Source organism: Neophocaena asiaeorientalis, unplaced genomic scaffold (assembly GCF_003031525.2).
Source record: "Neophocaena asiaeorientalis asiaeorientalis breed wild unplaced genomic scaffold, Neophocaena_asiaeorientalis_V1.1 scaffold125, whole genome shotgun sequence".
Taxonomy (NCBI): Eukaryota; Metazoa; Chordata; class Mammalia; order Artiodactyla; family Phocoenidae; genus Neophocaena; species Neophocaena asiaeorientalis.
The window spans coordinates 861540-888238 of NW_020174425.1; the positions used below are offsets into that span (position 1 = coordinate 861540).

Genomic DNA, 26699 nt, shown 5'->3' on the forward strand with positions numbered 1-26699 from the left:
TGTGTGAGGACCGGGGATATATGGGAAATCTCTGTACCTTCCTCTTAATTTTACTATGATCCTAAAACTGCTCCAAAAAAAAACAGTCTTAAAAAAAAAAAAATCACATGAGAAAAAAAAAACGCAGGGTAGGGACTTTCCTGGCGGTCCAGTGGTTAAGACTTCGCTTTCCAATGCAGGCGGCGTGGGTTTGATCCCATGTCAGGGAGCTAAGATCCCTCATGCCTCGTGGCCAAAAAACCAAAACATAAAACAGATGCAATGTTGTTAACAAATTCAATAAAGACTTTAAAAGTGGTCCACATCAAAAAAATCTTTAAAAAAAAATGCAGGGCAAATAGCATCTATTTATCAATCTGTCTACCTAATAGATAGATATGTAATAACTTTAAAATTAGTATATGTGAAGCTGTGAAATTTTGGGGCATTGTTCACCATGCAGGAATTAAAAGAATAATTGTTTTCTGCTCAAATGAAACTATGTAAAAGGATAGTTGCTACATAAGCCAGTTTTTAAAAATATAACTATACCATCACCAGAAACCACAAAACTCATCCCAGGAAAGTGGGCTTCTCTTCTGAGCCAAGTTCCAGTCGAGGCTGGCCAACTGTCCTGGTTTGCCTGGAACTAAAATTTTCTTAGGATACAGGAATTTCCATGCTAAAACTGGGAAAGTTCTAGGCAAACCAGGAAGAATTGATTCCCCCTAAGTATGAGTCACATATTGCTGTCTTGCCCAGGGATTTTAGCCTTGTTTCTAGTAATTCGTCACAGACCTAGGGGAGCTCACTGTAATCTCTATAGAGTAAAAGGAGAGTATGATGAACTAAAAGTAAATGGAGCCAATGTCATGAGTAGCATAATTCATAATAGCCCCAAAGTGGAAGCAATCCCAGTTTGTCATCTGTTGAGCAGATAAATGAAATGTGCTGTATTCATACAATGGATATTATTCAGCAATAAAAAGGAATGAAGTATTGATACAGGGTGCAACATGGATAACCCTTGAAGACACTATGCTAAGTAAAAGAAGCCAGGCACAAAAGGCCACATGTATGATTCCTTTTACATGAAATGTCCAGAATAGGCAAATCCATAGAGACAGAAAGTAGATTAGTGGTTGCCAGGGGCTGGAGGGAGGTGGAATGAAGATTGTTAGTGGGCAATGGGTTTCTTCTCTGGATGATGAAATGTTCCTAGATTAGATAGTGGTAATGATTGCACAACTCTGTAAATATACTAAAAGCCATTGAATAGCACACTTTAAATGGGTGAATTGTGTGGCATGTGAATCATATTTCAATAAAGCTCTTTACAAAAGAAAATAGCCCCTTGGCGTCATGCTTCCACTATAGCAGACTGTCAGCAAACAGGATGATGAATCATATAGGAATATAGGAAAAATTAATGTATGTGTAAAAGTTTCCATGATTAACCCCTTTCAGGTCTATAAGCTATGGAATCAATTAACTTCTAAATGACTTGAGAGAGTAAGGAAGCCATCAATTTCAGATGCAACTTTGCCTATATAGAGATTTGGAGATTTAGTGTCAAATACATCTATCTGGGTTTGACTCCTGGCTCAAGCACCTAACTGCTCAAGCCTCAGTTTCCCCACCTGTAAAATGGGTTTGATACCATCTTCACTGAGTTAGTTGAGTTGCTGTAAGGACTGAAGGCGTGCAGGTCTTGAGTGATCTGGTTGGCCTTCTGAGGCAGGATTGTCGTGGCTGTTCATGCACATCCTACTTTTCCTGTTGTTGTCACCCCAGGTACTGACTAAGTGCTGGGTTGGGTGAATTGCCATTCTGGGTGAAGGAGGGAAAGCCTCCCCTCTTAGGCCACATAGGGCTTTTGTCCTTTGGGAGGTGGCTGTGATTTGAGTATGCTGATGAGCTCCTCAGAGCTGCCATTCATCAGAAAGTCAAGTCAGCAGATCGTGACTGGGAGAGCTTTTCATTCCAAGCTCTATGAGAGAGTCAGGGCTCCAGGGTGCGTTGGACCTCAAGCAGCTCTGGAGGCTGGATGATGGACAGGGTGTGATAGTCTCAAGAATCTGCTTCCCGAAGGACCTCTTCCTATCTTCTTAGACCATTTGTTCTTCCTTCATCTTGCTTTCCTCCTGGCCAGTCACTAGGCATTATTTTATTTTATGATTCATACTACTATCTTTTGCCTTGTATATAAAATACAATAGTTTCTCTAGTGCTCCAAAGCTTGGGCAATTATAAAATATTTTAAGTTTTACTAACAAGGTGTTTCAGTTGACTATTTTTCTCAGTATGATTAAATCACCTCTTCTTTTCCTGGCTTTGCTAGACTTGGGCTTCACAAGGTAGGGGGCCAGTGCCTGTCAGGCACCGGAGCTCAGGGGGCTGGTACACAGGACGTGCCTGCTGAATGCTTATGTGAGGTGAGCAAACCAGTTAATTTATAACAATGAGTGGGGCTGAGGGAGAGAATTCTATGCAGTATTTGTCATATCCCTGTATACTCCCTTTCCCCACTCTCCCGAATGGTTTCTTCCCTCAATATTCCCCTCATCCAAAGTCTCTTAGGTGGAGAATCTATGAGAGGAATAAAATTGAATGGCCTTAACTCAGGTGCCATAGACTTGGCATCACTATAAGTTTTGGCTGTGCTTGAATCAGAGGAGTTCTATGGAGTTATAAACATTAGGGGAGTTTGGGTGAGGCATTCCTGGAGAGCAGCTCCTGGCTGAGAGAACTGGTCTTGGTTATAAACAGTTAAATCCAACTCAGGGAAGGAAAGTGAAGAAAGGTGTCTGATGCTTCGGGTGGAGTGGGAGGGTGACAGTGCCAAATCTAGATCCCGTCCTGGTTCCTCCTTCTGTCGGTCGGCAAGAAATCATGCAGAACTCACCTGCAAGGCCTCAAGGGGTGACCTTTTGAGCTAAATCTCAGAGAAGAATGAAGAAAACTTGGGTGAATAGAGAACTGACCTAAGATTAAAGCAGCAGAGGGAAACTACTAATGTTGTATTTCAAACAGGAACCATTTTTTAGAATTTATTATTGTATTTAATTTTGAAAAAAATTTCCATGAAACCCAATTAAAAATTTCAAAATTAGCATAACTTAAGAGATTCTTTTAATAACAATTAACACTAATAGATGATCCCTCACACACACACACACACACAGAGAGAGGGAGAGATCCTAAAACCATAGTGAAAGGCTTTTTTTTTTTTTTTTGTGAAAGGCTTTTTAATGTATTTGCTTAATAAGTATTTGTTGAACAGGTGTTAGGTTGAAGCATGTGAAATTGATGTTCAGATATCAGCCATTTCACATGCTTGAACCTACTGGCTAAAGTAGTTGTTCAAGATTTCATCAGTGAAAACTCTCCTACTCGCAAGGGATTGATAATCTAGTGTGGAATACAGCCTTTATACAAATAACTAAAGAGTAATTAATCAGCAAATAATTACAAGTGTGCCAACTATGAGCAGAAAGAGGGACCCAGGGGACGCTGGAATGAGGGAACCAAAGCTAGTCTTGGAGGGGGTGGGTCACTGGGAAAGTGGTGTGAGGGATGGGTAGGATGAGTCAGATGGAGAAAGGGGTGGGCCTTCCAGGCAGTGGAGACTGATGAGGGAAGGCCCATTGGTGAAGGAAAGAACCAGAAGGAGTTCTGGCCAGTTGGAGGTGATGTAGGAGGAGATCAGAGGGAGAGAAGCTGAGCAGGTAGGCTGAGGAGAGCCTTGTAAACCACATCTGTTTTAGGGATTTTAGACGTTGAACTGTTAAAGGGTAAACCGAGGCACATTAACAATTTTAAGTTTATTTGAGCAAATATAGGCTCTAATTGGGCAGTGCCAAATCAGAATCCATTTGGAGTGAAGTGTTTAGGAGTGCTCTGTCAACAGGAGCTAGGAGAAAGACTTACACAGAGAAGGCGAGAGAGGAGCGAAGCAAGGAAATTATTTGATTAAGCAGTTGCCTCATTTGGGAAAAGCCTAGCTGGCTGTTCGTGATGGATTGTCCTCAGGTTTCGATTTCTCAACCTCGAGGCATTTACAGGCTTAAGTTTTGGTTTGCTTACCTAGACCCCCACAGCATTAGAGCCAACTCAGTCTAATGCGTTCCTTGTTTAATTAGTTTAACAGTCCAAAGGGAAGTGGGAAGGCGACAAAATGTTTTAGGCAGAGGAGCAGCTGATTTTTACACCTTGTGTTGGTATAGAATTAGTCTCAGAGACTGTCTAGTTGACATTTCCAAATCTGAACAGAATGGAGCATCCAAAGTCTGAATTGGTGTCCAGCAACCCAAGTCTTAGGAGTGCCAAATCTGTGCACCTGTCCCTCTAGACAGTGTCCACTTGTGATGAGGGCAGTGCTTGTCCTGGGGAGCAGCGAGGGAGCTATCTCACCACAGCTCTCACAGCTGGGTCGCTTGAGATTCATTTACAGGCTTTCTTGTTCCTCTGGGAAACTGTGACTATTCAGTTTCCAGAGGAACAGATGGAAGTAAAGATTCAGAAAGGAGGTGACATAGAAAGACATCATAGTTCTCTTTTACACTTGAAATAAATGGCTTGGGGTGGATCCGCTGCTGGGGAGTCCCTTCAAAATAATGGAGCAGGGTTTTGAAGTGACTATTTCAGTGAAAATTCAAGGTAGGTAAAAAAGCAACTGAAAAAGTACAATAATGACTACAGTAGCTGATCTGCTTACAATATTGGAACACACAGCCCTGTTGGCTGTAGGTAGTGCACAATGTACGGTAAGACTGTTTAATATCTGGAACAAACCTTACGAGTAGATAACAGCCCTGTGCTCCTGAAGCTTAATTAGGACCCATCCTTCCCATGTGATTGGGATAAGCTACCGGAAAAAAAACTGAAGTTCTTATTTTGAATTTTTGACGTTAAGTCTTTTCTTATTTGATACCGATATTCATCACCCATAAACATTTTTGTACCACCTGCAAGGTGCTGGGCTTCATCGTTATCTGTTATCATTTTATATTCTTTTTGTTTTTATTGTTATGTATCACTTTAGAAGCCTTGAGTAAGAATCAGAGTATCAAGTTGAAAATGTCTTAAACAACAGAAACATGATCTCATTTAAAGAAGTCTGGAAGTAGGTGGGCCCAGTGTTAATTCAGTTTTTCATTGATTTTTATATTAAAACATGTTATGGAGTAAAATGCTAAATTTGTATGAATTTTAAAACCGAAACTAGAGATACAAAGAAAATTTGAGCTCATGAGCAGCTCAAAGCTCAAAACTCAAACCCAATTCCAGAGATGGACATCATCCCCACTTAACTCATTAATTCTCCTTTGCTGTCAGGGTTCTCCCACGGGGAAGATTCAAAAGCACAGGGCACTGTGATCTTGTGAACATAGTGGTGTTCATGATTAGAACAGACCAGTGAAGTCTAGCTATTTCACACATGTCAAAGGGATTTAGTTGGATTAACTTTTCACAATTCTAGAGACCAGGGAACAGTCTGATTAGTCAAACTGATTGACCTAATGACATGTTAAGTTCATGAGGACATTTTTAGTTCCCAATAAACCAAAGCTTCGTCTACTGTCCAAACCCTATTCAGTCTTAGTTCTTTGCCTTGGTAACTCCTTTGAAAATTAGGTAGTATATTTCATATATTCTGAGAGATATCTAGTATAATGTAAGTATTATATAAGGAATGTTACTATTACAAAAGATAGTAATACACTTAAACTGTTGCCGTTCCCGCCAAGAACGTTATTCAAATCTAAAAACTGAGAAATGATTAGTTATTGCAACAGTCAGAATGCAATATCTTATAGTTCTCTCCTGTTATTATTATTATTATTATTATTTTAAATTTTGGGGCAGGAGTGGGGAGTGGTTACTACTCGAAACTTTAAATCGATAGTGCTGAATAAAATACATTTCCTCTTTAAAAGGAGCAGGACCATTCTAATTAGATATTCCAGTTCAGAGAGATGAAAAGAATGCTGATGACCCACTGAAAACATTACCTGGCTAAATGCAGTTTAATGTCAAGGTTGATTTTAAGATTAAAATTAAGGTTATGGAGTTTAAGGTCAGATAAATATGGATTTCAGTCCCAATTCTGCTACTTCCTATCTGTGTGAGCCTAAGAAACTTTGTTAACCTTCTCAGGCCTCAGTTTTCTCAACTGTAAAGTGGATATGCTAATAATTATTTTATTGAGTCTTAGACTGGAAGGAGATAATACACATAAACCATTTCTCAGTGTGCAGTACACAGACATTGCTCATTCAGTGTGAGTTAATCACAACAGCTATATTTGTATGTTGATACAAAACTCATGGTAGAAGAAAACCACCAGAACCATTCTGAATCATGTGTGTATTTCAAAACAGGGAAATTAAACTTGGACACATAAATATAAACATTCAAATAACATACCTTCAAAACTCCAATCCTTTTTTCTTAATGATTACTTTTTTTTTTTTTTTGCGGTACGCAGACCTCTCACTGTTGTGGCCTCTCCCGTTGCGGAGCACAGGCTCCGGACGCACAGGCTCAGCGGCCATGGCTCACGGGCCCAGCCGCTCCGCTGCATGTGGGATCTTCCCGGACCGGGGCACGAACCCGCGTCCCCTGATCGGCAGGCGGACTCTCAACCACTGCGCCACCAGGGAAGCCCTTAATGATTACCTTTTAAATGGGAACCCTGATTGAGACCCCCAAAGCAATTTACCTCACTCATGCCAGAGAGATAATGGGCACTCACACTTTCCTGATGATATGGCAGCTTGACACTGATCTCCACTCTCTAGGGTGTTGGCTATTAATGTCTGGATGCCTGTGGTTTGAACCAGCCTCCTTCTCCAAGCCCAGTCTTTGAAATAAAAAAGAGAATATATTATTTTAAATTACATTGTTAAATATATTTTTAGTGATACTAAATTACATTATTTAATAATATTTAATTATATTATAATCAATAATACATTATATTACTTATATTTAAAATATTTAATTAAAATTTAAAATATCCTTAAAATATTTAAAGGTATAAATATATTAATAATATTTAAATAAATGTCAATTATTTAAAATACAAAATTATATTATTATAAACCCCCATCTTAGAGGGGCTTTGTAACAATTTTGTGTCATAAAATTTCTTTCTAGCGAAGGATTCAATAGGAACCTTTGTCTGATGTATATGTTGCAATATTTGCAAATGCAGATCAGGTGATCTGATAAAGAAATAGAGAAACTTGCTAAGGCTGAAGTCATGGTTTCCTAGTTCTTCATCCTCTCTGAGTTTAAACAGTGTGTCTATCATCACAATAGCAATAAGAGCTATTGAAAGAAAGCACTTTGCTCTCAGCCGTGATCTTTACTTGTAGGTGGCCCAAGTGCTCTTGTTGAAAGTATGTGAAAGAGATTGAGAAATCTTTTTACTAAATACAAATAGCTAAAGAAAACAATGTTTGTGCAAATGTTTTTAATTTGTGAGCAGGTAACCTTGTTATATTAGCAACGACTAGTTCACTGTTCCAATTAAAACCACAATTTTATATATCTTTAAATAATAAACAAAATTATATAGTTTACTCAATGCTATAATATCTAATATAGCAACCTGCAAACTTAGCGCTCTATCCCTGCAAATCTGTCCTTTCTCCTCTTTAGAATTTATTAGCATATAATAACTTATCACGTGTTTATTTTTTTGAATTTTATTTTATTTTTTTATTCAGCAGGTTCTTATTAGTTATCTATTTTATACATATTAGTGTATCTATGTCAATCCCAATCTCCCAATTCATCCCACCACCACCACCCCGCCCCCTCTTTCCCCCCTTGGTGTCCATACATTTGCTCTCTACATCTGTGTCTCTATTTCTGCCTTGCAAACCAGTTCATCTGTACCATTTTTCTAGATTCCACATATATGTGTTAATATACGATATTTGTTTTTCTCTTTCTGACTTACTTCACTCTGTACGACAATCTCTAGGTCCATCCACGTCTCTGCAAATGACCCAATTTCGTTCCTTTTTATGGCTGAGTAATATCCCATCGTATGTATGTACCACATCTTATCTTTTAGCAGGTGTTTTACTTGTTTATGTCTGGTGTGTCTTCCTCTGGTCCCTACCCAAATGACGACTGGGATTTTTATCTCTTTGCTTCAGTGTTGTCTTCATAGTTCTTCGCATGGTCTTTGGCACATAGTTGGCAGTCAATAACTGTTGAAGATTAATTCAGCAAATCATTAGGACTAATTTAACCTCAACTGGAACAACGTGAATGCCTAAGTGACAAAATTCTTAAACGTGAAGAAACTGACCAAGAATGTACCAGGCGGCAGGTACTAAAACTTTGTGATTGAATCTATTATTATTTCCGTTTACAGATGAGAAAATTGAGGCAGACAGACCTGAAGTAACTTCCAAGCTCATAAGTGGAGCCAGGATTAGACACAGGCTAATATGGGAGTCCGTGTTCTAATTACTGTACTATTTCCAGGAGACAGAAAAGGTGAGGGCTCTGATGTCAGAGACATGTTGCTGGAGGGGGTGGGTAAGAGAAATAAAGTGCTTTGAAATCTAATACCATGTCTACCATCTAATAAACGATCTCTCCACACATGTTAAGGGTGAAGAACTGTTTTCTGGTGTACCAAAGCCTCTCTTTACCACTGCAACAAGTTTTTTTTTTTGGCTGTGTTGGGTCTTCGTTGTTGCACGCGGGCTCTCTCTAGTTGTGGCAAGCGGGGGTTACTCTTCGTTGCGGTGCACGGGATTCTCATTGCGGTAGCTTCTCTTGTTGCGGAGCACAGGGTCTAGGTGTGCGGGCTTCAATAGTTGTGGCACGCGTGGCATGCGAGCTCAGTAGTTGTGGCTCACAGGCTCAGTAGTTGTGGCTCAGGGGCTCTAGAGCTCAGGCTCAGTAGTTGTGATGCACGGGCTTAGTTGCTCCGCAGCATGTGGGATCTTCCCGGACCAGGGCTCGAATCCATGTCCCCTGCATTGGCAGGTGGATTCTCAACTACTGTGCCACCAGGGAAGTCCACCACTGCAATCTTTGAAGTAAAGAAAAGTCTAGAAGATTCCCTGTTTTCTCTTTCCTAGGTGAACTTTGGTGTATTCTTGTCAAGACATTTTTAAGTCTGAAGTCCATATTCAAAGCTAATTGGTTTTGTGCTCAGACTAAGTCATAAATGGTAAACTATAATAAATGATGTAATTGAAAGAAGAGGTAAGGGGGCTGGGCACACCCATTAAAAGAATGACACAGCCATTGAGGACACAACAAAAACTGGTTAGAATCTTCTAGGCCTAAGATGGTAGAAGATTCAACTTCCAGTAGACCTTGAGCCTCATTATATGCTCATTGTAATGCATTAGCACGCTAAATGACACACCCACAGGCACCATGACAGTTCCGAGGCTGACCATAAAAGGCCAAAAATTGGGTGGTCCAATAAAGATGTTAAAAAAAAAAAGTGGGTGGTGCTCCAATTCCTGGAAATCCCTGCCCCTTCTCCAAGATATTTAGTTAGAATATTTCTCCCACTTGACAGCCTATGAAGTTACCCAGCCCATAAAAACTAACCACCCCTGCACCCCGGGGCCGCTCTCACCTCTGATACAGACCGCATCCTGTCTACGGAATGTGTATCTTTCTAAATAAACTTTGCTTTCACTTTACTATGGCTCACTCTTGACTTTCCTGCGCAGAGCCAGGGACCCTCACTTGGTGGCCCATTCCAGCAACTTGCCAGAGACCTGGGACATGACCATCCTCCATGCCCCATTCTCCTGCAACATAATTAGTTATTAGTAAGGCTTCCTATTCTGCCCCCCCTTTTATAAATTGGTTTCTCAATATCTGTAAAAATGTCAATGTTGGAGTTTTTCCCACGTCACTCACGGCTTAATAATTACAATTATAATCACACATTTCTTAAAGTCCTTTATTACAAGATAAAAGTCCCCAGCTTGGTTCTCATGGGTCAGAGTCACTGCCTCCCTCACCTGCTCCCATTGCCCATTGAGGTTTTCTGCTTCAACAAGATGCATCTGTGCCTTCCTGTCCTCTGCCCACCGTCTGTCCTTCGGCAGTTGCTTTCTTGGCTCTGTGCATATATTTCAATCCTGGAGTAGGGTTTGAAACAGCAGCAATTCTGGCCCAAGATGGGGTGCTGGTGGTGTGTATGGCAGTCTGCAAGGTCACTGGTGGTGCCATGTGATACTGTGGGGTTTCTGGGCCCCAGCTCCTCAGGGGTTGGAGAAGCTTCATTAAGAACAAAGGTTGGGGGCTTCCCTGGTGGCACAGTGGTTGAGAGTCCACCTGCCGATGCAGGGGACACAGGTTCGTGCCCCGGTCCAGGAAGATCCCACATGCCACGGAGCGGCTAAGCCTGTGAGGCATGGCCGCTGGGCCTGTGCGTCCGGAGCCTGTGCTCCGTAACGGGAGAGGCCACAACAGTGAGAGGCCCGCACACGGTAAAACTCTAGAGAGAGAGGAATGTGAAAACCCTGTTATAGATTCTGAGGCCTCTGATCTGGAGGCTGGGAGAAGAGGGCCTGATTTTGTATTTGAAAACCTCTCAACTTTATTACAAAAGCAGTTTTCACTTGAGGGTTAGCTTTAGGTAAAATGGTGAAGTGGTCATCCAGTATCTAGTTTCAATCTCTGGAAGTATCTTCCATGAAAACACAATGCCTTTTAGTCTCAATTAGATTGAAAAGGCTCAAAAAGTGCAAATACTTGGGAGAGTTGACAAATAAAAAGCAATGCTTTTGTCAGGAGATAAGAAGTCCCCGGGTGGCTGGAAGGAGTGCTCAGTGGAACACAGGTATTTGCCTTGGAGGCCACTGGCTCTAACTGGAGAAATTTCAGCCAGCAGCCCATTCATGGGAACCAGGTATCAAGAAACAGATTATTTGTGAAGATACAACTTCGGAGTTGCTACAAGAAGTTTATGGAACCCCAGACTCTGGCAGAAAATCAATAAATGGAAGTGAATCACAAAGTTAAAGTGAGAAATCCAGCAAAACTGACTTGGTGCCTACTTCATCTATGAATGAGGGTGTCTTAAATTCTGGCCAATGGTAGGATTGAGAGCCCAACCTGGGGGTACTGGTGAGTCAGTTCACCTGTGAGAAGCTGGGGGTCATGGGTACAGGGGGTCAGGGGAGCAGACAGGGAAGATGCTGTGAAATGCACATGAAGAAACCTCTAAAGACTGTGATGAAAGTAACGCACTCTTATTGTATGAATGTCCTGCAGACAAGAAACAGAAAGTTTTCTTCCTTTGCATCCATTTTCTTTTTTTCGTTTTATTTTACAAAGTTGAGACCAGTCTTGTTGCAGGAAGGCGGACCCCTTCCAGGGCCGGAGAGTGGGCTCTTGTCTAACGCTCGGAAATGAATTGTCTGAGGAGATACACATGTTGACAAAGAAAGAGGCTTTATTGGGAAGGGGAGCCCAGGTGGGGATCAGCAGGGTAAGGGAACCCAGGAGAACTGCTCTGCCACGTAGCTCGCAGTCTCGGCTTTTATGGTAATTGGGTTAGTTTCCGGGTTTTCTCTGGCCAATCACTCTGACTCAGGGTCCTTCATGGTGGCGTGCACATCGCTCAGCCAAGATGGAATCCAGCGAGGAGGATTCTGGGAGGTTGGTAGGACATATGGACTGGTATCTCCTCTCTCCTTTTGACCTTTCCTGAATTCTTCCGGTTGGTAGTGGCTTGTTAGTTCCACATTCCTCACCAGGACTTCCTATTGTAAGGTAATTCATGCAAATGGTTACTATAGGGTCTGGCCAGACCGGTGGTTTTAGTCAGTGGTTCCCCTGACAACATGGCCCTTCTCACGCCTAATAGTGTAAAAGGTCCTTCTTTGGGGCTTTTTTTTTTTTTTTTTTTTTGCGGTACGCGGGCCTCTCACTGTTGTGGCCTCTCCTGTTGCGGAGCACAGGCTCCGGACGCGCAGGCTCAGTGGCCATGGCTCACAGGCCCAGCTGCTCCGCGGCATGCAGGATCTTCCCGGACCGGGGCACGAACCCGCGTCCCCTGCATCGGCAGGCGGACTCTGAACCACTGCGCCACCAGGGAAGCCCTGGGGCTCCTCTTGATGATTGTAAAATTTTATTTCCCTGGAGTTATGTGGTGCTGATAGAGTGCAACTGAGTTTGAGGATATACATTGTATATTTTCAATAAATATGATTTCAAAACTCCAATGTATTTGATCACATCAAATCTATTCTGTTGCTAACCATCTGTATAGCTTATTCTAATGAAGCAGGATTAGAATAAAGGAATGTTTTAACAATTTCTCCTTTCACAGTACCACCTCACTGATTCAATCTATGAACAAGGCAATTGTTTCAGAATGTGATCCCTTAATTGCAAATTGATCCCATGGGAAAGTTGATTTATTCTAAGGGATTTTTTTAGGAGTTTAAGTATTATTTGTTAGTATAAAATTTTTAATGCATGCACTAAAATTTTGTTCAAAGACATTTTGGAGGAACTTGTTTGATGTGAACTCTTGCCATGTATTTAGAGTCTCCTATTTTAAATTGAGATGAATTTGGAGGTTGTTAAGTCTTATACTTTTAAAGTTTCATGCAGAATATTTAAAAAATTATTATTTAAAAATTTATTTTTTGAAACTGTAATATGTACACATGGTACAAAATTCAGACATTACAAATAAATATTAACCCCTTGTCAGATACATGATTTGCAAATATTTTCTCATTCTGTAGGTTGCTTTTTCATTTTGTTGATGGGTTCCTTAGCTATGCAGAAACTTTTTAGTTTGATGTAGTTCGCCTTGTTTGTTTTTGCTTTTATTGCCTTGTTTTTGGTGTCAAATCCTCCATTTACATTTGATTCAAATATCACTTCCAGTTTTATCACTTTTGTTTCTTTGCTGCATTTTTATCTTTGTTGGCCAATTCCATTTTTTCAATTATCCATTTTTCTGAACATCATTTTGTAAAATGTCATGTGGATTTACCACTGGAAGACAAGGAGGCAACACAACAACATGCTTTGCTGTCTGTGTAAGAACTGAATAGCAGATGTGCGGTGAGTGGCCAATCACTGACAGACTTTGAAAGAAGTGACATAATTGGTATCTGATCTGAATGTGCATCTGTTATATACACCTGATTTGTGGACTGCAGAGATAGCACAGAAGTTTGTATTTAATGCACAATAGTTACGGTTAACATATTGGACTAACTGAAGTTTGAACTGTATTATTATTTAACTAAACTGTGGTAACTTAAATTTCTGCATTTCAGAACCATCCCAACAATGATTCCCTATATGGTGGCAGATTTTATTTTCCGAAGGTGGTGCAATGATCTCTTCCTCTTATATGTTCTTCTAGGACTTTGCTATTCCCACGTCAAAAGGTAGGGTCTAATCCCCCTCTTCTTGAATCTAGGCAGTTTTGTGCCTCTCTGGTAATTAGTAAAATGGAGCAAAAGTAGCTGCATGATTTCTAAAGCTGAATCATGGAAGTCAATACAGCTTAACACTGGCACACTTTTACCAAAGCTCTAAGCCACCATGTAAGCCATCCAATTGCCTGGAGACTATTATGTTGTGAAGGAGTCCAAATAAGTCTATTTGGAGAAATCACCTGGAGAAGATGTGTGAATTGGTTGATCCAGTATTATACTATTGAACTTTTAGGTTGTTTCAAGTCTTTTGCTAATATAATTAATTCTACAACAAATATCTTTGAACATACTCCATTTTTCACAAGTGCAAATCTATGTACCGGTTAGATTCCCCAAACCAGAATAAGCACAAGTCTTGATATTGTAAGGATACTTCTTTTTCACATCCCACCAAAGAGTTAGATCAAGTGAGAGTAAAGAATGTATTTAGGTTTTCAAGGAAGTACTTAGTGGTCCACTTTGTTACTGAAGTAAAAGTTACAAATATTATTTGTGCTAATAAGACAAAGGCACTGGTGGCACAGTGAAGAAGATAAATATTTTGGGATGAGAAAATCCCTTAGGCAAGGTAGTTTATTCTGTGATTTAAAAATGCTTTTGTAGAAAGATGGCCATATCCTTTGACCAAGAAGTTGGATAGTTGCATATTCTTTCATCTATGTTCTTTAAAATGCAGAAAATGAACAAAGAGCAGGCAGACAGTGGGGAATTTTTTCAAGAGAATAGGTTTTAGGGGTCAGTTCTGGAGTCAGTACCGTTCTTCTTTATGTTGTTCACCGATTTGGTTAGCATTTACTAGAAGATGTTCAGCTCAAAGCAAACCCTCATGTGGACATTGCTCACAATGAGAACTTCATGCCATTAAGAAAAGCTTAAGTTACATTAGTATAATTTATTTAAGAAGACAAGGAAGTTGATTTGGTACTTCAGATTGTCTTGACAAAGAACACCAACACGAAAATATCTAGCCTTAAAGAGTTAATCCTCAGCAATTTAAAAAGTACCTATCCAGAATGACTCACTTCTGTACATTGCAAATTTCAAATTCGTTGTTTCAGGCGTAAACTTTATCTTGATGCTGGGTTGATTGAAATTTGTACAATATTCCTTTTCAGGACAGCTACCCCGGGACATATCTTAGGTTTCTGTGGTGGCTGGTTTCAGTTCTGTCTCAATAGACCTGATAAGGCTGTGTTTTAGTTAATATGTAGTGAAGTTCTGAAAGCGCTCTAACAAACTTCCTTGTCTTTAGCTAACCCTCAGAGTATTTGTCTATTAATTGCAGCTTTGTTTGCTTTTTCATTTTGAAATATGTATTTGGTTTCGAAGCGTTCTGTTTTCTCTCTCTGCTGCATCATTTGATTTGGGCGCTTTGATTTTTTTGAGAATTCATTATTAGAATAGTTTTACTGTTTGCTAAAGCATAGACGGTCAAAACCCAATTTCCTGCATAGCTGAACAAACCTCAAAGAAGTGAAGTGGTGGAGGATCCACTGAGTCTGATCCCGTCTCAGACTGCACGTTGTCACATGCTTTTGCTGAAATGCAATTTGCGTTCTCTACTTTGTTTACTTTCCATGTGAAGCGCTCTCCTAAGACCTAACCTTTACGCAGTGGGTGACTTTCTTTATGGGAGTAAAAGGAAGCTACGTTATGAAATAGCTGTTATGGGAGTGATACAAGCTATCTAAGATTCAAAGGTCTAAACACTATTTTAAAAGGCAAAGATATTCCAACACATCAAAACAAACCCAAAAAATCCACCGGCCACTCTTTCAACTGAAGTGATGAAACCCAAAGAATTCAGATAGCTAAATGGAGAAAATGAGAAGAAAGTTCATCTAAGAATCCGCCATTGGTGAAGTGATGAAGAACATTTACTGGCTTGTTCTGAAACTTGTCAATTTTGTGACTCTTGGCTGCATATGGACTTCTGTGGTACAGTGTACAATTTTAAACAGCTGCCTAAAGTCATGTGTAACTAACCTGGTAAGTTTTCCTGGTCTAATATTTGTCTTTGTAGAAATTAGAACATGTAGAATTCAGCTTGTTACAAATGCTTGAATTATTTTATCTTTATGAGAAGTTTTCTCATGAGAAGTTGGTAGCAAGGCAAGAAAGATTCTTTTTCCAAAATAAGTTAGGAACATTAGTCATTACAGAAGGTAGGGCAGAGCTACTTTATTTCTTTAAGTTATCTGTTCATAGATCTTTTTTTTTTTGCAGGGGGGGCATGGGTTTCGGGTAAAGGAGGCTTAAATAAAATCAATTTTGCACACCTTAAAAAATATCAGTTAAACTCATTTATTACAAAATCATTTATATTTGTCTTGAAGCATGCAATAGGTTCGGCCACAGGGCAATGCCTTCTAATTGCAGGCAGCAGTACTATTTATACTATGGATGGATGACTGTATCGGGAAGTGGATGATGAGGGGAGCAGATATAGGTGCCGCAGAGAACATTTAATCTTACTATTAGTTATTATATATTTATATCTTATGTATTATATATTTATATATAATAATTACTATTAAAAGACAGAATTGTTGGTAAATTCCTTTCTATCTGTGCATTTGTAATTCTTTTGGTGAGTTTTGCCGGACATTTATGATGTCCTTCTCATTTCTGGGTGTCATTCCTCCTATATATAGTGTTTCATGTCTTTTCAGTTATTTTGACTTAGTTGTGCTTAAAACAGTCACTGAATCAACTTTAAAAACCAAATACATTCTAGCCAGGGAAAGATGCACTCTTCTTATCTAAAGACAAAGGAAATAGCATGATAGCTTACATGTGACAATACTTATAGTCATACTTTTAAAAATAATAAAAGTACTAAATACAATATTCACTATTATGCTAAGGTATTGGAGATAGAAGTCTATGGTAGAATAAAAAAGAAACATATTTGTGTTACACTCTTGGTTTAATTTAAACTATAGTTTAAAACACTACTTAGGCTTACTATGGTTAGTAGCATTTTTTTAAAAAAAGTTTGGTATTTTATATAAATCTTTGCTGAAGGCTTCACTGCTACGAATGTAGAATTGTGTGCTTTAGGTTTTTACAGTTGTAATCTAAATTTAAACATGGAAAAATGGGACTATTAAATGTTTTCTTTATTAAAAAATGTTCTCTGATTATAACAGTACATATTCATTGTAAAATATTTATAAGATAGAGAAGAGTTAGAGAAGAATAAAAGAAAAAATCCTATAATTCCACCACTATTAACCTATGATTGTATTTTCTTTCAGTGTTTTCCCTCAAATATGTATATAATTTTTCACACAGTTGTGTACCCAGCTTTCTCACTGAGCATTACATGGTGGGTTTTCCCCTATACCCTGAAGTTTTGATAGAAACAGGATTCTTAATATATTTAGAATACTCCATCGTATGAATGTACCACTGTAATTTGTTTATTAATTTCCCTACTATCAAAACTGATGTTGGTTGTTTCTATTATTCTATTTGTTTTATTTTTTTAGCTAAGCTTAGTTCTGTCTTATTTTGTGTGTGGGCTCCTTGATTTCAGGGCTTGGCAGGAGGAGTAGAGAGTCTGTCCTTTGCCGAGTTGCCTTCGGCTCACCACCTACAGAGAAAGGCACAGCTGATGCGGCGGTGGCAGAAGACCCAGTCTGCCAATCTGACAGTAATCATGTCCTCCATCTGGGCCTCCCACATGGGGCTGGAGGGACAAAAGCTCGGTGCAAGAACAGTGAACGGAGCCATGGGTCAGAGGAAAGATAGATGGAAAAGTGCTCGAGTTTATTTCACTGTTTGAATTTTTTTTCTGTGCTATCCTTTTTAGCCTGGATTTTTGCTATGAAGGTCATCTTCGATTTCACTGGTGGTCCTTTTTTTTTTTTTTTAAATTAAAATTTTTTTGCTTTATCATGCTGGGTATACAACATACTTCCTATAACTGCTAATTCATGTATTTCAACATTTCTGGAAAATTATTAGTCATCATTTCTCAAAAGGTTGTCTCTACTATATCCTCTTCTTGCCTTCTGAGACTCTAATTGGATGTATATTATATTATTCTCACTGGGTGGTTCTTGATATTGAGGCATCTTTGTCTTTTAAAAAGAAACAAAAGAGTCTTGTACAAAGGAATGTTAGAATTGCTGTCCCAAAATGCACAAATCAGTGTTCTATGCTTGAGCATGGGTTTTACATTAATGGAGGAATCTGTATGTATTAGTTGAGTGTATTAACTGACCTGATATTTTAAAATTACATATGCCATGTGCTGCAGAGAACAAAAAATAATGTTCTTCAGAACACTAGTATTGTGAGATCCTTTATAAAAAAGAAAAGAGATTCATGGCCAAATAATTTATGGAAATGCTTATTGCCATACTCTCTTTTTGTAGATCCACAGGACACAACCGCATATTAATGGCTTTGTTTAATCAGAATTTTCTGATTTTCTTTGGCAACGAAACTCTTTTTTTGAGTAACAAATCCGAACAGCTGAGGGACTAGTGTTCAGAAGTGCTCTTTTACAAGTATCAACTCAATTCAAAAACAGACTTAGAAACTATAGGATTCAGAAGGTTGTCCTGTTTAAAAAAATGTACTAACATCAATACCTTTCTTGTATATCAATATGTAACTGTATAACAAGATAATGGAACAAAACCATAATCCAAAAATTCCATAAAATATCCAGAAATTAGCACAATTTGTACTGGTATAGGAATAGACAAGCCAGTAAAAGAGAATACACTCCAGAAACAATACCATGTACATAAGGGAGTGTGGAATATGATAAAGACGATCCTTCAAACCAAAGTGGGGCCATCCATTTAGAATGAAAAATAACTCCTTCCTTCAGCAGGCGAAAGAATAAGTAAACTGCGGCAATCCAGGAAATGGAAAATTATTCTAAGCTAAAGAGAAACGAGCTATCAAGCCATGAAAGACATGGGGGAAACTTAAATGCACATTACTAAGTGAAAGAAGCCAATCTGAAAAGGCTGCATACTGTATGATTCCAACTGTATGACATTCTGGAAAAGGCAAAACTATGGAGATACTGGAGAGATCAGGGGTTGAGAGGGATGGCGTTGGGCTAGGGGGAGATGAACAGGTAGAACACAGAGGACTGTTAGAGCAGTGAAAATACTCTGTATGGTATTGATATCATAATGAGGGATATATCTCATTATACTTTTGTCCAAACACCAAGAGTGAAGGTAAGGTAAAATGTGGACTTCGGGTGATTATGGTTATGCAAATGTAGGTTCGCCCTTACTAAAAAATGTACTATTCTGGTGAGTGGTGTTGATAATGGGGGAAGCTATGCATGTGTGGGGAAAGGGAGTTTATGGGAAATCTCTGTACCTGAATAATCTCAATTCTGCTGTACACCTAAAGCTGCTTTAAAAAAAAAAGTAAAAAGTTCAGTACTTCTTTCTTTAAAAAAAAAAGTTTAAAAGAAGGATTAAAAAAAATCCAACTCCTACATCACTACCAGATTCAAATAAATTCCAGGAGGCATTTAAGAAAAGATATGATTTAAATACAAACAGACAAGTAGCAAAACCAAAACAAAACAAGACCTCATCCTATAAAAATATTAGAATTAATTAGGGATGAATATTTCTACAATCTTGGAGTGGGAATGCCTTAAGAAGCCAGCTTCAAAAATCCAGGATCACTAAAAGAAATAATTAATAAATTCAACTGCTTAGAAACTAACTATATGACAATAAACGGAAGACAATAAAAATAAAGCCAAAGAATGGAAAAAAGCTTTACGTATGATAAACACAATTTTACCAACTCATATATATATATATAGGAGTATTTAAATTAAGTTTAGAACATGAAGATTTACTTTAGAAAAGAAGAACTATGAATGGTGAAAAAACGTGAAAAATGTTCAACCTCACAGCAACCATAGAGTTGCACAGAAAAAATGAATTATCAATTTTCTTCTATCAGATTGGCAGAGATAAAACATTTTACAGTTGGCCAAGTTTGTATAAGACGGGACTTTCATGGGCTATTGGTTACGATGTAAGTTGATAGATTTCTAGAAAACAGTGGGTTAATAAGTGTCAAAATTAAAAGAGAAAATATACTTTTAACACTGAACATCAAGAAATTTATCTGAAGAGATTATTGCGTAACTAACGATATGTCTGCAAAAGGCTGCTTATAGCAAATTTGCACATATTAATGTTAGATTTCTAAGCACCTGGCACTGTACTATAATAATGAATATATGATTTAATTGAATCCTCACAGAACTTTATGTTTATTAATATTATCCTACTTATGTTTCAGATGAGAATACTAAGTTTAAACAGCATAGGTAACTTTCAAAATGTCACATCAGGAGCAAATATTATATGTGGGATTAAAATACAGATCATTCTGCTCTGTTTTATTATTAGGGTAGGAAGTAAAGAATGAAATTAGTTCCGGCTGAGGCGGGCAAGATAGAAAAGCTTGTGCCAAGCAGTAGGTGTTGGGTTGAGTTTTTAAGATCCGGGACTGGGATTGTGTCTTTCAAGCAGGCAATTGGAGCAGGTGGAACTAAGTTAAACGACGAGGATCCTAAGTCCAACGTGAGGAATTTGGTGCAGACTACAGGCGGCATCCGTGCTTTGGTTAAGAGCACAGGCTCTGGAGGCTCCGTGCCGTATTCAAATCCTAACTCTTGGACAATTTACAAAACTTCCCTGAGTATCAGCTGCGCAACGGAATTAGCAATAGTACCTGTTGAATAGGGTTGTTGGGACGTTAAATAAGACAGTGTAAAACACCGAGAAGAGTGGCTGGGACGTGGGAATCACTCACTAATGTTAGCTGTGATAATGAGGAGGAAGGGGATGGAAAGGGAGTGGAGATCAGGAAAGAGGGTTGACAAATCTGCTTCATCAGAACCCCCTAGACCCAACTCAGGAAGCTACCTTGCCCAAGCCCATTTATGGGCACGCCATTCAGCCTGTTAAATTTAATTTTGAGAGCTGCCAACAGAAGGACTTAATACTGTTACAGTGTGACTTTATGGTCATCAAGAAACATCTGTTGCTTTATTGTTTAAAAATTACCCAGCATCCACCCTTTTGCTTTTATGAGCTAACCCTGATGTTTTTGAAGGGGTAGAAAAAATTCAATTGCAAATTCACCATCTTATGCTTTATGGTTGTGTTTCAGTCACACAGAGGGGAATCAAAGGCTTCATCTGGAACAAAATTATGAAAACAAAGATCTGTGAAGTATGTGGCTGCACAATTAATCTAAAAGATACAGTTCTTACTCTCCGTGTATTTATTATCTAAAAACACAAAAAATTAAGCCTTCTTCTCCTTTCCCTACAAATACAAGTGGTAGGGAATGGAGATTAGAGGAATCTTTATTTACACATCAAATGAGAGGAAAAACGTCAACATTTGTCCTTTGGTTCCTGTGTCTGATTACTTCTCAAGTAAACCCCCATGACGCTAGGTCACCGGATGATGTTTCCAAGAGACACGACTTCTGGATCATTCCTGAGTAGTAGGCCATGTTGAATTCATGGATTTATTCCTTCAGCTTATAGTTATTGAACACTCATTATCCCTCTGGCACCGTTCTAGATGCTGGAGAGAGTGGAGAGCAAAATGGATGGTGCTTACGTGGAAGGGAGAGACAGGGCTCCACGAACTCAGTAATGGCCGCCTTTTCTCTTCCCTCTGATAAGCACAGACTGTGTGGAAGGCCACAACAGATGCTTAAGCCACCTCCCAAGCCCCTATAGATTTTCGATTGTCTCTTGGAACGCATCTTGCTTGTAGTGCTGGGTCAGCCCAGGACAGATGGCATGCTTCTTGCTGAATTAATCACCTCTCCAATTCAATGGTTCGAATTCAGCAACTTTTAAGGGGAGGTTCTGGTCAATACCAATTAGAGTTACTAAAAATATTCACTTACTTTTCCTCTGCCTATAATTCTAAGTCAATGAGTGAGGCAGGTTGACAATTAGATCATATCCATGTAAGGCTATTCGGGTGCATATCTGACTATCATAGACTCAGCTTTGCCATCCTTTCTAAGTCCTTCTGCCCATGAAGGTCTCCACTCAAAAATGACCAGGGAGAGGATGGACAATTGATAGACTTTTCCCACCTTAGTTTCTGTTTATTTTCCTCCAGCACAAAAGAAGTTCTTCAAATTTTTGAAAGTAAATTGAGAAATAAATTGAGAAATAAACAGAGTAATCTGTTGTTTTACTATATGCAAAATTCTGAATTTGTATTTCTCCTCTGTTCTTAATAAGGCTGCTTTTAAAAAAGAAAAATGCCATGTGCCATGAGGCAGGGCTAGAAGGCCTGACCCCCATTTTGACACAGGGCAGCTGCTGCACTTGCCTGCACACATGTGGACATACACACTGCCTCTGTGTAAAGCCTAGAATGTGTCTGCACATTGGGCTTTTAAAAATTAACATCCATCTCATATCTATCTATGAGAGAAATGAGACTTTAGTTTTGGTTTGTTTTAAGAAAAAAAAACCCACCCTGACTTCAATGAACTATTGGCAAAAAAAGATGATGCCATGACTGTGTGCATGAAGGGAGGATGGTCTTCAACTGAAATGCTGTTAAACATGCACCACGCTCGACCTTTTGGGCATTTGTGAACAATCTAGAAATTTCTGGGTTGTGACTGTACATTTACATTTTAAAGGACCTGGTGACAAAAGATTATTTTTTTTGTAAAAATTGCCGCATTATATGTGAACACTTTGCTAAATGGCTTATCGTGAAATTTGCCGAATCTCTGAAAAAGCAACAGTTCAAAATGAGGTTTCGAGAATAATTCTGACCAGGATGTCTTTTGTTGGTGTGGCTGCTTCGATTAAAACCTTCTGTGAGGCAATGGCCCTTGCGTGATAGGCCCAGATGCAAATTAAGGTGACAACAGTATGTTGACCTACTAAACAAAAAGCACAACAGCTCTGTAACCATGAACAGATACAGTTACTTCCCTGCTTAGTGAAAATTGCACACCCAACCCCCTAACACCCCGCCCCCGCCCCAAAGGAAACAACAACCTGTTTCAGCAGTGGCTTCTTTTAGGCATATGTAAATCCCTTCATGGAAAGTTACGAAACCCGCGTTAATCCCACCTGTGAATGATTGTAGTATTTAACCCAGAGGTTAGTTCCTATAATGCTCATTTCAAGAAAAGCCCCCCACCCCCATTTTTAGTGGTTAGTTTGTATAAAGCAAGCTCCAGACTGTAAGCCTGAAAAACCACAGTTTTCCCAAACAGGCAGGATTTCCAGCGAAATAGTGTGAAGGCGACAGGGTGAACAGTCTTAAAGTCATTATTCAGACAAACTGAAAGTCTCTAAGTATGATGGTATAGGCCACCATAACCTTGGAGTCCTTTGAATGAGTTTTTGCACACGACACATGTAATTGTATACGTGATTAGCATAGTCATCAATCTGTTTCGGGTATGCATATCCTATATTTATGTTTTAAAGTCCCCAGTACCACCTTTGTCTCTGCATGAGACAATTTAAGTGAGTTGCTGGTATCAGGACATTGTGGCATTCTCCGGGTCACATGGTTGGCAACTTACTCAAGAAAATTTGAACACAATGTTTTTCTCATTACCCTTATTTTTTTTTAAACCGTAGTTTTATACAAAACGATTTCATCTGTCTTCTGGTGGTACAGTATTTACAACAGAATGGTTATATGTTAAATGGTTGACTTTTCAACCAACTCAAACACCTGGTTAGCATAAATCTTTTAATAGTAATGCCATTCCATTAACTCCTTTGTTACCAGAACTTCTGAAAATCCCTTTGCTAAAGAGTTGGAGAGTGACTGCCTATATAAACCCCAAATACTGCATAGCCATGAGAATTAAGACATACTGTTCATATTAGTACATGAGACTTTATAAGGAACAAAATCAAGTTGTTTCTGGGCTTCAGGTTATTAATCTCATGATCAAATAGTCTGTTTAGCTTATGACTTCATTTTCCCATTTCTGAATTTCATATCCAAGCTCACTAATGATTTCTATACTGGAAGCAATTTCTTGGATGGAGGAAAATAGTTTTTCCCATTATCCAAAAAAATCCAAAATAATAAATACGGAAACACAAGGAAGAGATACACCTTGAAAACTCTTACCTAGGGAAATACCCACATTTTTACCTTGTGTGTAATGAATGCAAATGTATACAGAGTTAGGTTGGAATATGAATATTTTTTGTATAGTCTGTTATATAATGTTAATTAAATGCAGTCAATGATTGTTTCAGTCTCTTAAAATAAGAAAGAAAAATGCAAACATAATTCATCTCTAATCCAGCAGTCCTTGATTAATTGACTAATTCACAGGCTTATTTAATACTATATAGAACCTCTCCATTGTTCTTAACTACTCCTTTTGGCTACACCCCCACTCCCACCTTTATCATTTTTGCAGAGTCCTTAAGCATTACATCTTAGACAGGCATACTTCGTTTTACTGCACTCTGCATATATTGCAGTTTTTTGCAAATTGAAGATTTGTGGCAACCTTGTGTTGTCTGATGATGGTTAGCATTTTTTAGGAATAAAGTATTTTAAATTAAGGTATGCACATTATTTTTTTTAAACACAGTGCCATTGCACACTTAATAGACTACTGTAGTGCAAACATAACTTTTATATGCACTGGGAAACCAAAAAACTTGTGTAATTCCATTTGTTTCGGTGGCCTGGAACTGAACATGCGTTATCTCCAAGGTATGCCTGTTAATTTGCACTGGCATTTGTCTGGTTTCATGACTGATTTAACAACTTTAAAACAGTTGGCTCCTTACTTTACAGTTAGAAAACACTGAGGAGGCAACACTACTCCAGGAAGCTTTAAAAAAAAGGTGTCGTAGTTATACTGAACACAAGATTGATAGGGGTGTTCACTGCTTCCTTCTTCATTTCAGGGCAGACAGCTTGATGTCAGCACACCATACAATCTGAGTGCACCGGTGAGTAATTGCTTCCACTTCCTGGGACTTTATAGTGTTTGCATTGATAAAAAAGGGACAATGGTCAGGTTTGATTACCATAGAATAATTCCTAAGTAAAAGCTCGTTTATTTGTGCCTGATGAAGGAAGCTGGATGGAAAACAGCGAGAAGTCTGAATCACAGAGTATTTAAACATGAGTTCAGGAACAGTGTGTTGAAGTGGAAAGAGCACAGGACTAAGCCATGACCATGATTTTGATTCTACATTGCTATGTGGCTTTGGGCAAATTCCTTAAAATTTCTGACATGTAGTTAAAACTACTAAAGTATGTGTATTCTGAGAGGGTTGGATTAGATAGTCTCCACTGGTTCTTCTAATAATTACATTTATGGTTTTATCACTATTCTGCACCTGTATCCATTTACTCAACAAGCGTTTAGGGACTCCAAGTGTAAGACTAAACAAGACACTGTGCTGGGTAGTAGAGACTTAAGAATGAGTAAAATAGGGCCTCTATTTTAAAGGACTCTCAACCTTGTAGGAGAGACAGACATGGATAAAACCATGGCCAGACAGCCATGCGAGAGTCAGATCAGCCGTGTGTGGGAGGAGCAAAGAGAATACACAAGAGGAAAAGCACTTGTTTGCCTGAATGGCTAAAACTAGAAAGATGGACTGGAGGGGAGAGGTACACCGGTCAGAGGGAGCCCTTTGTGCCAAGACACAACGGTTTCAGAGAGCTTGACTGGTGCAGGAGAAGAGGAGGATTTCAGCTTGCTTGGAGGACAGGACGTTTGTGCAGAGACGGCAGGTAGAAGAGGTTGGCAAGCTAGGCAGGCCCACGTGGTGGAGAGCTGTGAGTACCATGTTGGTAATTTGGTTTCAGTGACACACAAGGTTTTAGGTAAGAGAAGGATATGATTAGGTTTTGTTTTAAAAAATCATTCCAAGTGTGGAAACAAGAGAGGTCCCTCAGGAGGCTGTTGGCAAGTGGTGGCAGGCACAGAAAAGCAAGGGCAGTGAGTGAGCGAGGAACCCAGATACAGTCCAGGTAACAAAGGAGTGAGTCAATAGGACTTGATGATGGATTGTCCATGGGGCAAGGGGATGGCAGAAAGAGAAGCCACCCTGGTTCCTGGCTCGGGCAGCTCAGAAGATTGAAGCATATTAATGGGAAACACGGGACAGAGAGCAAATTAGAGGGTAGAAAGTGAGGAATCTGATGTTTCATTTGCTGAATTTGAGGTATTGTAGGGACTTAAATGGAGATATCTAATGAGCAATTGGAAATCTGTGTCTGGAGCTCCGGAAGGAGTCTCAGCTGAGGTTCACATGTGGGGGTTATTGACACCTCGGAAGGTTGAAGCTGAGGTGGGGGATGTGTTCACTTGGAGAACTTGAAGAGTGAGAAGAGAAAAAGTTGAGCATAGGACACAAACACAGAAGGAGTAAGGAGAGGAAAAAAGAGATGGCAAAGTAGAAGGAACTGAGAAAAAGGTGGGATCTAGGTGTCATCATGGCCTGTGGACAGAAAGGTCAACACAGTAACAGGCACAGACAAACCAGGTAAGGGAAGGAGGAACTGGCTGAATCTGTTCAGTAGGAGGCCAGGGCAGCTCTGCAAGCAGGTTTTCAGAGCAGCTAAGGGGTGCAAGCCAGCTAGTGGGCAGCTGACTTCCCAAACTGTCCACCTACTTAGGTTTTGATGGGCTGCCTTCTGTTTGAGTCCCCAGCTTTGCTTTTTGCTTGTTGTGTGAGGACACCCCATTGACCTCTATAATATGCTTGATGCCATGCTGTCCTGGACTTAACCTGCTGCCAAGCACCCAAAGGACAGTGCGTTCCCTGAAGGTCTGGTGCTCTCTGGGATCCAGGCCTGCCCGCCCCAGGCTGGACTCCACTCAGCAACCCTGAGCCACACCAAGCCCTGTCTGCCTGTAAATATGACAGCTCTGCTTAGAATTCCAAAGGTCCTGATCCTTGTGAGGCCACAGATTTCTTGGTAGATTTCTATTTCAGAAAAACTTCATGTCACTATTTGCACTTTCGGGTGACAAGAAAAAATCATCCTTCTTCAGTCATCATTGTCTCGTATTGTCTCTTGCAGTGCATCCAAGGATGTCATTTTTGGACTTCTGCAGATCAGGAAAACTGTACTTTAAAGTGTGTAAGTATTAATTATGTTTCTGTTTTTTTTTTTTTTTTTTTTTTTTTTTTTTAAAGGTTTTAATTTTTATTTTGTTTTTTTTTTTTTTTTTTTTTTTTTT

General features: G+C 39.3%; 1 protein-coding gene and 1 long non-coding RNA gene across 2 annotated transcripts in view; one reads left to right on the forward strand and one right to left on the reverse strand.

Moving 5' to 3' along the window:
* Nucleotides 1-11628: 11628 nt before the first annotated feature.
* Nucleotides 11629-26699, reverse strand: part of LOC112407395 (uncharacterized) — a 38616-nt gene continuing 23545 nt past the window's right edge. Inside the window, exon 3 of the long non-coding RNA XR_003004737.1 lies at nt 11629-11747. This is a non-coding gene — a long non-coding RNA (uncharacterized LOC112407395). The remainder of the gene's footprint in view (nt 11748-26699) is intronic.
* Nucleotides 15315-26699, forward strand: part of ROS1 (ROS proto-oncogene 1, receptor tyrosine kinase) — a 114057-nt gene continuing 102672 nt past the window's right edge. Inside the window, 3 exon segments of the mRNA XM_024756668.1 lie at nt 15315-15437; nt 24406-24450; nt 26540-26599. Of these exon segments, the coding sequence (XP_024612436.1) occupies nt 15315-15437; nt 24406-24450; nt 26540-26599 (228 nt within the window).